At 43.5% G+C, this 12,016-nt stretch overlaps 1 protein-coding gene across 1 annotated transcript; it reads right to left on the minus strand.

The window, feature by feature from the left end:
* Positions 1-4,366: 4,366 nt before the first annotated feature.
* OTOL1 (otolin 1) lies at positions 4,367-10,571 on the minus strand. The gene is made up of 4 exons (XM_063131707.1): positions 10,205-10,571; positions 9,100-9,189; positions 5,916-5,987; positions 4,367-5,265 (listed from the first exon to the last, which is right to left on the minus strand). The coding sequence occupies exons 1-4, from the start codon at positions 10,569-10,571 to the stop codon at positions 4,367-4,369; spliced, it is 1,428 nt and encodes a 475-aa protein (XP_062987777.1).
* Positions 10,572-12,016: the final 1,445 nt, after the last annotated feature.

A 12,016-nucleotide genomic window follows, 5' to 3' on the forward strand; every position in this document is an offset into this window, starting at 1 on the left:
GTACACCATGCAGTTGAGTGTTTGGCCCAGTATCACCACTCAGAATTATCCGTTTTCCTATGTCTCACCTGATTCACTTATATAGACCCACATGATTACGTGTATGGAAGTAAAGCCTCTAGACTTGCTTCCCCAACCTCATGTTCTCCTGATGTTTTGGATTTCAACTCCCATCAGCCCCATCCAGCATGGCCAATGGTCAGGGATACCAAGAGTTGTAGTCCAAAACTTCTTCAGGGCACAAACAATGAAAGGGGATTTAAAAACTAAAACTGATAAGATGTGATGTCAGTGAAACAGGTAGAAAGCCTGGTGAAATACTGCATATGATGCAACAAAAAGTTCTACTTAAAGTAGATCCATTGAAATGAATGGGACTTAAGTGAGTCATGACTCACTTAAGTCCCATCGCTTTCAATGGGTCTGCTCTAAGTAGGACTTCAGGTGGATCTAGCCTCTGTACTAAAAAGGCCACGAGAATATTTGTTTTGACATTTTTCGAAAAGAGGGAGAGAGAATATTGTTGAAAAGTTGAGAATATTGTTGAGAATATTGTTGAAAGGTGTTTTTCCTTCAAAAAAAAATAAAACCTGAAACTGAAACTGAAAGCTCAAAACTGAAGCTCAAAACTGAAAACCAAGAATATCTGGCTCAACCTCGTTCTAACAGCCCAACCCTGAAACAAATAACAGGATGTCTCTTTCAGAGGAAATCCCGACTTCAGGGTTGTCACATCCTAATTTTGTTCTCACGGAGTCACTGTGCTTCCATTGAAGTGCCTTCATGTTTCACTCAAATGGCTCTAACAGAGGAGAAGCCGACTGCTTACCTGCCAGCTTCGCTCTGCCCTTGCTGCCTGCAAGTGTTCCCCTTGATGTACCTGAGAGGAGTGATGAAAGAAAGCTCTCCTGAGCCAAGCTGTAGCTTACAGAGCTATAGGTTAATGGCAGTGACAAACGGCATGTCCTAAAGGAGCACACGCTGCTGGTGCATTATTACGTCAAGCAGATTATTAAGACAACTGCAGAGGACTAGCTGGGAAGATGGATTCCAGGGTAGTTTCAGCCAAGCAAGTGACCTTGTATATTACAAAATGTATCACCCCTGAACACAATGACCCTGAAGAGAGAGTAAATGGTAGAAATACAGGTGGTGCTGTGTTCTTCCAGTGGCAGATATGACATCTCAAGACCTGCTCTGCAGTTGAGTGTGCTACTGGCTGAATGTGTCCTGTGTTTGGGGTAAAGGTCAGGAAAGACCTGACCAGGGAAATAGAGGGGATGAAGTAGAGGTTGTAATAATTTTCAATATCGGGGAGGGACAGAGAGCAGATTTCTATCTGTCTCCCAAACCATGAAAAACATGCAGGTACAAACAAATCTACCAGCATACTGAGGCCCAGTATTGGGCAAAAGGCGGGATACTAATAATAAGAAGAATAAGAGGAAGAGGAAGAAGAGGAAGAGGAAGAGGAAGAAGAAGAAGAAGAAGAAGAAGAAGAAGAAGAAGAAGAAGAAGAAGAAGAAGAAGCAGCAGCAGCAGCAGCAGCAGCATATATGCCACACATGCACACCCAGAGAAGTACACACACTTTGCACCACTGCACACAAACACACAGGGCAAAGAGAAACACAACACTCTCCCCCACCCTGTCTGCTCAAATGCACAGACATACTTCCAAACTTTGGGTGTGCAACTTGTGGCCCTCCAGATGCTTCGGCCCTCAACTCTTCACAGCCCTAGCCAGCGTGGCCAATGGTAAGGCAAGACGGGAGATGAATGCCAAAATATCTGGAGTGCCACAAGTTGATGACCCCTGGGGTAGAGGGAGGGCTGCTTCATTCTGCCTAATGGGAAGGCCAATCGCCTCAGGCAGCAGATGCTGGATGGTGGCAGCAAAATGTTGGAGGAAAGTCTGCTCCAAACGTTGCGGCCTGCTCTGCACACCCTAAGTTAGCCACCTGCCTTCAGATGCAGTAGAGGATGCTGTCCCATCATCAGTGGGCCTCTTCAGACAACATACTAAGCCATGGTTAGGCCTCCAACTGTATTTTCAGCAAGTGGTTAGAGAGTGTGTTTAAACCGTGATTATGTAGCCACCGGGAATAGGAATGGTTCACATAACACACTAAGCCATAATGTTTAGCTCAAAATACTAAACCATCATGGTTCCGTGTGTTGTCTGAACAGTTAACAAAGTCATCTGCTATTCCCATTGGAGTTTGTACATGGAATGGGAGGAGATGCCATCTTGTTCTTTGCTTCAGGCAGCAAAACGTCTTGGGCCAGCTCTGGGTAGAAGGAAGGAATCCTCCCTCATCACCCCCATGCAGAACTCTCCCACCACCACCACCACCACCACACCCTTACTCCCTCTACTTGTTCTCATCTCATCCACTTCTCCCAACTCCCTCACCCCTTCTACCTTTTTACCTACCCAGGAGGGAGCACTTTGAAGTTTAACTAGGGTGACCATATGAAAAGGAGGACAGGGCTCCTGTATCTTTAACAGTTGTATTGAAAGGGGAATTTCAGCAGGTGTCATTTGTATATATGGAGAACCTGGTGAAATTCCCTCTTCATCACAACAGTTAAAGCTGCAGGTGCCCTGCCCTCTTTTAAATCTGGTCACAGTATAGCTTCTGCAGCTTTAACTGTTGTGATGAGGGAATTTCACCAGGTACTGCATGCATACAAATGACACCTATGCAACTGTTAAAGATACAGGAGCCCTGTCCTCCTTTTCATATGGTCACCCTAGTTTAACAGGGAGATATCAAGGAAGAACTGTTGTAACTGTTAGTCCAATAAGCCTGGAAGAAAATGAAAAAGATACTCAGCAAAAACCAGGAGGAGATAGATAGATAGATAGATAGATAGATAGATAGATAGATAGATGATAGATAGATAGATAGATAGATAGATAGATAGATAGATAGATAGATAAGATTAGGCATTGCAATACTTTGTCATAAGGGATGTGGAGCCTTTGGCCTGTTGACCTTATCTGCCCCTCAAAGGTTCTGCATCTGGCCTGTGGAGTCTCCTTAGGTTCCTCCAGGGATTGAAGCTTGACCTCAAAACCCCACCCCCTGGAGGTGTTGGGAATATTGCAGTCTCATCTGCAAATTACAGGAAGGGGGAGTATTGCAGTTAGTTCATGGGCATTTGGGCATAGCTAGCATTAGGATCTCCATAGCCTACAGTCTGTATTCCTATGATTTGCTCCTTCCTCTCCTCTCTGACCACCACCAGTGTTTGCTCTCTCATGCTACTGCCAGCATTATAGAACACAAAGAAATGGACTGAACAAACAAGCTGCACCGACATTTTTATGCAAGAATATTGTGAGTAAACCATTTTACTTTTTTTCACTGAAGAAGGGTATGGTCTCTTTTTTAGCTTTGTGCGCATATGGGTCTAGTAAACGTTCATCCTGTTCTCTCTTTGTTTTTCTCTGCTAATTCCCATCAGGAATTATTATATTTCCCATCCCACTCTTATCTCCCATCTCAGACTGTGGATCACAACAGGTATGTGTGCCATAGGAGGCTCAATAGAATCTATTGAGAAAACAATTGTTCATGTCTTCTAGACCGTTACAGAGGCCTAGTTCACACATTTGCATTTTTCGCTCAATTTCTCATTTCTTGATTTCCCAATTTGTGCAACATTTTGTTCCATGTCTACATATTATACAGAAGAAACACTTACAATCAAGCAGTCATTTTACTTTATTATAGAACACTCCAGAGGAATTCACTTCACTTGCGTACAAAAGCAATTTGATGAGTGGATACACTTTTAATACATTGATTATATGATACCATTTCTACATCAAACCTTCATTGAATTGCATTACCACTTGATATTAGATTGACAGGCAAACAAAAAAATGTTCTATTAATATGATTGGTAGGATTAATCAAAGGATATTTTTAGCTATTCAATGTAGGTGACTCCGGGTAAAATGATATCCTTTCATCCTTATTCAGATTCTAAGATATCAATGCCAACTCCAAAGGGGGTCAAGAGTGCAAAAGTGCAAGACATGATCACATCTGCATCAATCTAAAACTAAATTAATATCACAGTGCAATTTTAAATAGTAAATGACCATGCAACTAAAGGAAGAAATCTTTTTGGGGGATATTTCTTAGCCAATTGCCAAAATGCATTTCTAAGACATTTTCTTATGAGGCGGCGAGCATTATTTCAGAGCAGATGCTGCATACTGTAGGGCCCTTCCATTAATGTATATTTATTAGAAATATAAATATATGGACTACAGTCTAGGTTTCTTTAAAATAAACAAGAGAGAAAGGAAATATTTCTTGGTAGCTCATTCAAATCCCATACACCATACTTATAGCAAGGTGTCAAATATTTCATCTGGATATAAGAGGAAGCCAGAAAATATGCTGTCGTCTTCAGCGCTAACGTAAACCCCGTTCCAATCCCGTGTCACCTCCAGCCAAACATGATCTCCCACATTTAATTTCAAAATCGTAAGGAAAGATGCCTGGTCTATCTCTTGGCCATAGAGAGTCTCCCTACTCCTGACCATCTTCTTGTTTTGACACACAATGCTGATGCGGGCAGGCCGCCCACGTATTGTCATGTGGTAGGAGAAGATGTATGCCCCAGCAACGCTGCAATTAAATTTCCCCGTCAAAGGATTATAATCTTCCTGGTCATTGTACAGAATCTTGTCGAACTTAATCGGCGTGTTGGGGGGTGGGAACGGCTTGGATAGGCCAACGCTAAAAGCTGATCTTGGGGCACTTGAGGTCTCGCCCTTTGAGCCCTTGGGACCTCTTGAACCTTTCTTGCCAGGAGCTCCCCTGGTTCCTTTGAAACCAGGAACTCCTTTCATCCCAGTAGGTCCCATCATCCCAATGGGCCCTGGATCACCTTTGTCACCTTTAAAGCCAAGGGCCCCCTTCTCTCCCTTTTGCCCATCTTCACCATGGACACCTTCCACTCCAATGTCTCCTTTGATGCCCTTTTCTCCTTTGGGCCCAATTTCCCCCTTTTCTCCTCTTTCACCCTGATCGCCTGGATCCCCACAGTAGCCCTTTTCACCAAGGTCCCCCTTTTCTCCCTTCTCTCCAATCTCCCCATCAATGCCTGGTAATCCCAGCTCCCCTTTGTCCCCCTTCTCTCCTTTGGTTCCGTTCTCACAGGTTTCCCCCTTGGAACCCTTTTGCCCCTTGGCTCCAGGCAGGCCGTAGTTTCCTTTGTCTCCTTTAAATCCAAGTTCACCTAAAATGGTAAATAGAAAGACAAGGGTCACAAGGAAATGTAAACTGTAAGGAACATAACGGCTGGTTCATGCATTACCATTGGACTTCCATGTCCCTTCCTGCTGCAGAGGAAGAGCATAAACCCCACATAAAACAATGCAATCCATCATAAATCTCCCATAACGCACCTACCTCCCAACCCACAACTTCATCATTATAAGCATTTAAAATGTCTGCTGACTGTTGCTGTTTGCATACATTTCGCTTTACTACAACTTGTGGCAGCTGCACAGGAAGTGTTCAAATGGGATTTCGATCGGCAGGATCCAACAATGTAATTCTACAAACTGAAATAGCGCTAGGAGAGCTCCACTAAAGCAGTTGCCCATTAGGCTTGTGTAACCAGTTGCACAACCGTTTGCACAATGGATTGCACAAGAATTATGCGCAATAGGTTGCACAACGCATTGCACAAGGATAATGCACAGCCACTTGCGCAACTGTGCTTGTGCAGACATAACTTTGATTGAATTCTTCTTGTTTAGAACCTGGTTTCTGCTAGTGCAATATTATTTGCGTGAATGGAATGATACAGTTGGATACTCTCTGAACTGTCATGCTCTGGGCAGTCCCGTCTCCCTAATTCCCCTCGTATTTTATGTGGCATACCTTGTTCTCCTGGTTTGCCTGGATATCCTGGGAGTCCATTTGCTCCTGGGTCACCATGTTCTCCTTTATCTCCTATTACATTTTGACAATGATATGTTTGTTACTGATGCTGTTTGTGAAATTATTTATTTATTTATTTATTTATTTATTGTATTTCTATACTGCCCAATAGCCAAAGCAATCTCGGCAGTTAACAAAAATTAAAACTATTCAAAGTATAAAACAAACAGTATAAAAACATGATATAAAATACAGTATAAAAGTACAACCAGAATAAAATCAGCAGCAATGCAGAAATATGAATTTAAAATACAAATTTAAAACAGCAAAGTTAAAATTTAATTTATAGACTGTTAAAATGCTGAGAGAATAAAAAGGTCTTCACCTGGCATCTGAAAGAATATAGTGTAGGTGCCAGGCGAACCACCTTAGGGAGCGATTTCCACAGCCGGGGTGCCACAGTAGAGAAAGCCTCCTCCTGGTAGCCATCTGCCTCACTTCCTTTGGCAGGGGCTCATATAGAAGGACCCCTGAGGATGACCTTAGGGTCCAGGCAGGTACATATGGGAGGAGGTGTTCCTTCAGATAGCCTGGCCCTAAGCCATTTAGAGCTTTGAATGTTAATACCAGCACTTTGAATCAGGCCCGGACCTGGACTGGCAGCCAATGAAGCTGGAAAAGGACTGGCGTGATGTGGTCTGATTGGCCAGTCCCTGTTAGTAAACATGCTGCCCTGTTTTGTACCAGTTGATGTTTCTGGACTGTTTTGAAAGGCAGCCCCACACTGCCAATTAGTTTCCGGGCGAAGTATAAAGTGTTGGTTATAACTTTTAAAGCCCTACATGGTTTGGGTCCAGGCTATCTTCTCCCATACAATCCGCCCAGCACACTCAGGTCCTCTAGGAAGAATTTACTCCAGCCAACAAAAACTAGGCTGACAACTATTACCCATAGGACCTTTTCTTCTGCCACTCCCAGTTTGTGGAATGGCTTGCCAGGAGAGATTCATCAACTTAACAGTCTTCCAGAATTTAAGAAAGCCATAAAGACTGATCTCTTCCGGCAGGCCTACCCAGTTGAATTTTAGAATGCCTTTTTTTAATGGTGTGCTGCTTTTAATGATGCACTGGTTTTAAACGTTTGAATTAGTTGTATGTATTTTGTGGTGTTTTTGTTTGTGTTGTACCCTGCCTCAATCCAGAGGGAGAGGCGGGTAACAAATAAATATATTACGATTATGATTATGATTACGCATTGCAGTAATCCAAACGAGAGGTTATGAGAGCATGGATAACTCTAACTATGCTATCTCTGTCCAGATAAGGGTGCAGTTGGTACATCAGCCTAAACTGATAAAAGGTGTTCTTCACCACTGAGTTCACCTGTGCCTCAAGTGACCGTTCTGGATCCAGGAGCACCCCCAAACTATGAACCCAATCTTTTATGGGGAGTGTAACCCCCTCTAGAACAGGGTGAACATCACGTAGCGGGACAGGCGAACCACCCGCTAACAGTATCTCCGTCTTGTCTGGATTGAGTCTCAGTTTGTTGGCCCTCATCCAGTCTGTTACCATGCCCAGGCACTGTCTCACCTGGGTTTGATGAAAAGGAGAGGTAGAGCTGGGTGTCATCCGCATATTGATGACACCTCAACCTACCTCTCTGGATAACCTCTCCCAGTAGTTTCATGTAAATGTTAAACAGCATAGGGGATAAAATAGTGCCCTGTGGAACCCCATGACCTTGGTACCATGGCACAGAGCAATAATCCCCCAGCACCACCTTAGGGAATCGGCCATCCAAGTAGAAGCGGAACCACTGCAACACAGGGTTCCAGACAGACATGCCCTCCTCCAGGATATTCCACCACCCAGGTTTCCAGTTTCCACCTCCTTCCAATAGTCAGTTGGCACTGCATAGCCACTGCACATGCTCATTCTTGCTTGTCATTGTTCTGGGGTTCCCCCTTAAGGGATGTTGTTGCTCCTGCTGCTGCTGCTGTTGTTGTTCTGCAAACCTTGGGGTTCCCACAAGTCTGCCGATACCTTCCTCTTGTGTGTGGATGGTGACATATGTAAGAATCCACAGTTCAATAAGTATCTTATTAGTATATGGGATTCATATAAATAAGTAAAACAAATAGGTAGTGGAAAACAAAGCATAAAACCTCTGAAAATGAATGTAAGTGTTAGACCTAACACCCTCCTTCTCATGTAGATCATGCTAGCTCTGTGCCAACATCCAAGGTATAGATATGAATGGCATCAGTGGGATTGGGGCCTTGAGAAATGGTATTTCCTATAAACTCTGTTCAAATGGCATATCTGTGTTCATTGAACACATGGAGAGGGTGACAGGATTGCCTTTTCTGGCCCTGCCACTACACATTCATCCAAAGGGGTGAACAGAACCTGGAAGTGTGGACTTGCCATTGGCTGCTTTTGGAAGGTTTTTGAGTGGCAGGTTGTAAATCCCAAAATCAAATAAACATAAAAATAACAATTTTGCAGGTGTCCCATCCTGATTGTGCAAAGAAAACCTACATACATGCATTTTAGACCACTGTTCTTCCCCAGAAATTGTTATTTGGAGCCATCCTGCCTCTGGTCCTGGAGGTAACATATACCCAGTGTGACTAGTAGCTATTGATAGCTTTATCCTTCATGAATTTGTATGATCCCTTTTAAAGCCTTCTAAGTTAGTGGTCATTACCATGCCCACTCCATTAGACAGTTCCATTAGAGTTCTGACTGGTTCTGACTGAAGCCCAGGGCGGATTCACTACTCCATTAACATCGAAGGCACCAGCCTCCACTGAGTGGATGTGAATTCCATAGGTTAACTCTGTGAAGAAGTATTTCCTTTTTGAATGTCCTGTATCTCCCACCATTCAGCTTCATAGAATGACCTCAGGTTATAGCATTTTGAGAGACTGAGAAATCTCTCCCTCTCCCTCCCTCCCTCCCTCTCTCTCCCTTTTCTTCATTTTCAGTTGAACATGTGAATGTCCACACCATGGAAAACAGGCTTAATCCCAATTCCTCCCTGACCCCTTCTATGAAGTGTCCATTGAATATGTGAAAAGGGCTATGGTTTCCCCCTTTATGTGATCTGAAAATATTGCAATGAAAAACAAATCCATGTTCAGGTTTGAAATAAACCACTTCATCACTGTTCTCCTTACCTTTGTCTCCTCTGATTCCCTTTGATCCTTGCAGTCCAGGAATTCCTGGTAGACCCTGAAGACCTTTTTCTCCCGCCTCTCCTTTAAGACCTGTTTTAAACAAAAAACAGTCATTTGAAAAATCTGTTATGTCGAAGGATTCACATGTCAGAGGCTTGTAGAAAATGACCCTCCCTAATGAACTATGGATAATGCAGCCATTGAAAAATAAAACCACAGCAAGTTATGTCAAAAGCAACACAAAGTCTTGTACAACCTTAAATACTAACAAATGTATTATGGCATGAAGTTTCAAGGTCTCTGGCCCACAAAAGCTTATGCCATAATAAGTGTGCATCAGTTCAGAGGTGATACAGAAGTGCATCAGTTCAGCAGTGATCCAGAGAGCTTCGGCTATTGGGCGGTATAAAAATGTAATAAATAAATAAATAAATAAATAAATACATGTCCACCAGATGCTGGAGATGAACACGGGTAGACTCTTGCCTTTCGGTCTTGCTTAAGGACTTTTGGTAAGGTCCATCACAGCATTTCTTTGATTCTTTTGGCCCAGACTAGCCTTCCCCAACCTGGTACCCCCCAGATGTTTTGGACTTTAACACCATCAGCCCAAATCAGCATAACCAATGGTCAGGAATGCTGAGAGATGTAATCTAAAACATCTGGAAGCCACTATGTTGGTGAAGGCTGGTACAGACTTACTGTGATTCGGATGCCCCATCTCTTCTACCCAATACTTAACTCATGATGAAAGCAAAGTTTTTACATCCCTGGTGAGTGGCTTGATGTTTTCCTCCCAAGTACATACTTACTTCAATCAACATTTGCTTTCCTATAAGAACATAAGAAGATCCATGCTGGATCAAAGGGTCCATCTAGTCCAGCATTCTGTTCACACAGTGGCCAACCCATGGGATACCCACAAACAGGACATGAGTGCAACATCACCCTCCCATCCATGTTTCCCAGCAACTGGTGTATATAGGCATACTGCCTCTAATATCAGAGCTAGCGTAGAGCCACCCGGGCTAATAGACATTGATTGTCTTCTCCTCTACAAATTTGCCTAACCCCTTTTAAAAACCACCCAAATTGGTGGCCATACCTGGCAACCCTGGTTCTCCGGGATCCCCTTTCTCCCCTGGGGCTGCAGGACAGCAATCACAACAGTTAAAGAAGAAGTCAGATGAGTCAAGGGTAAAGTTCTCAAATGGGAAGAGAGTGGTGGGCGTTCGGAAGGCATAGTTCGGGGTGGACAGCTCCATCGTGGCATCGCGCATTTCGGCTGTGTCCGTGAAGAGGCTGTCTTCAGTGGGTGGCGTGTCAGACGCATCCAGGCCATCAGTGGCTATCTTGTCAGCAGCTTTTATCTTGGTAAACTTTGGCAATGGGGTGCTTTTGCTCTCTACGTTCAGATCAGCAACAGTGATGATGGCGATGAAGACCGCGCAGGGCCAACGTACGCGCCACATTTTTGCAGCTGTACAAAAAGATGCAAACAAAGCTTATCTGGAGGACTTGTACATCACATGGGATTTCCCCTCCTGGGTCAGAGTAGGTAGAGACAAAAGATGGGGCTGTTTGTTGCCATTACTATATATGGCTTGTCATGTCTGTTGCTCAAGCAATTGCCTTATTGCTCAACAAAGAACATACTTTAAAGATGGCCAAGTTGCTGAACTATGAATGAGGAAATTTGAATCTCATCCCTGCCGTGAAATGAGTAGGCAGCCTTGGGCATGCCATCACTCAGGCTCAGTTTCACCCTCCCCACTTGCAATATATAGATAATAATACTGACCTACCTTACAGGCTTGTTGTAAGGTATCATGTGAGAAGGGATTGGAACACTCTAAATAATGAATAGGTAACTTGTGGCAGTAGTAGGACAGTCAGGTGTCCCCTTTTACAGATGACAGTCCTTTATCTGAGGGCCTCCCAGAGGACTGTCCTCAAAACGAAGGACTGTCCTGTCCACTACCTGAACAACAGACTGAACAGGCAAGCACACAGTACATCTTCCACACCATGGTGAGATGTACTGTAATCCTATTTAAATGATAACAATTATTTCTAAATTTGCATCTACGCATATGAATTAGCATATACAAATCATATGCAAATCGGTATCTTCATCTGTCCTCTTTTTTGCTGATGGCATGTCCTCTTTTTTGGGCAATTCATAAGTGGCCACTCTGGATGGAGCTCAAATGTGTCAACAACGCAGCATGGGGCCCTGCTGTCTTTTGGTACAAGTAGGTAAAACTACAGGTAATGTAACCCTGTGCTAAGCTTGCTATTCCATCAAAAAAAGTTAAGAGATCATGTGAAGAAAAGTTCTATTAGTGGGCAAGCATCCTGTTGTTTGTCCCCCTAGGTGGGGGAGTCTTCATAAGAATTACATTCAAACACTCAAAAAGAAAATCCCTGTAATGTCTGCTTCCCTCCTTCCGCGTTCCAAGACCAAAAATCTTAGCTGAAGATAGAGGATGGGGAGATGAAATAGCAAGCTATCATACAGTTACATTACCTGTAGTTTTACCTACTTGCACCAAAAGACAGCAGCGCCCCACGCTACACTGATCAGGCATTTGAGGCCCATCTCACTAATTAAACTTTTCTTTACCCTATATGCTTCCTTATGTTCAGCCTTTCCTTATCTCTAATAAAACTGGCCTGCATCTAAGCAGCAGGCTGGGGACAGTTAAAATATATTTTCACTCCCCGCTTGGTTACCCAAGCCCTGCTCTTTCCTACACGAGATAAGAAAACTCTTCCATGAGCTAATTAATTGCATGACTACAAACTTTCAAATATACAGGACTGCTGGCTTCAGGAACAATGTTCTGTTTCCGGCATTTTTATTTTTATCGACAGGCCCCAGTTATGTTTCCCATAATAATCCCACCCTTCTGTC

This window comes from Elgaria multicarinata, chromosome 8 (assembly GCF_023053635.1).
Source record: "Elgaria multicarinata webbii isolate HBS135686 ecotype San Diego chromosome 8, rElgMul1.1.pri, whole genome shotgun sequence".
NCBI classification, from domain to species: Eukaryota; Metazoa; Chordata; class Lepidosauria; order Squamata; family Anguidae; genus Elgaria; species Elgaria multicarinata.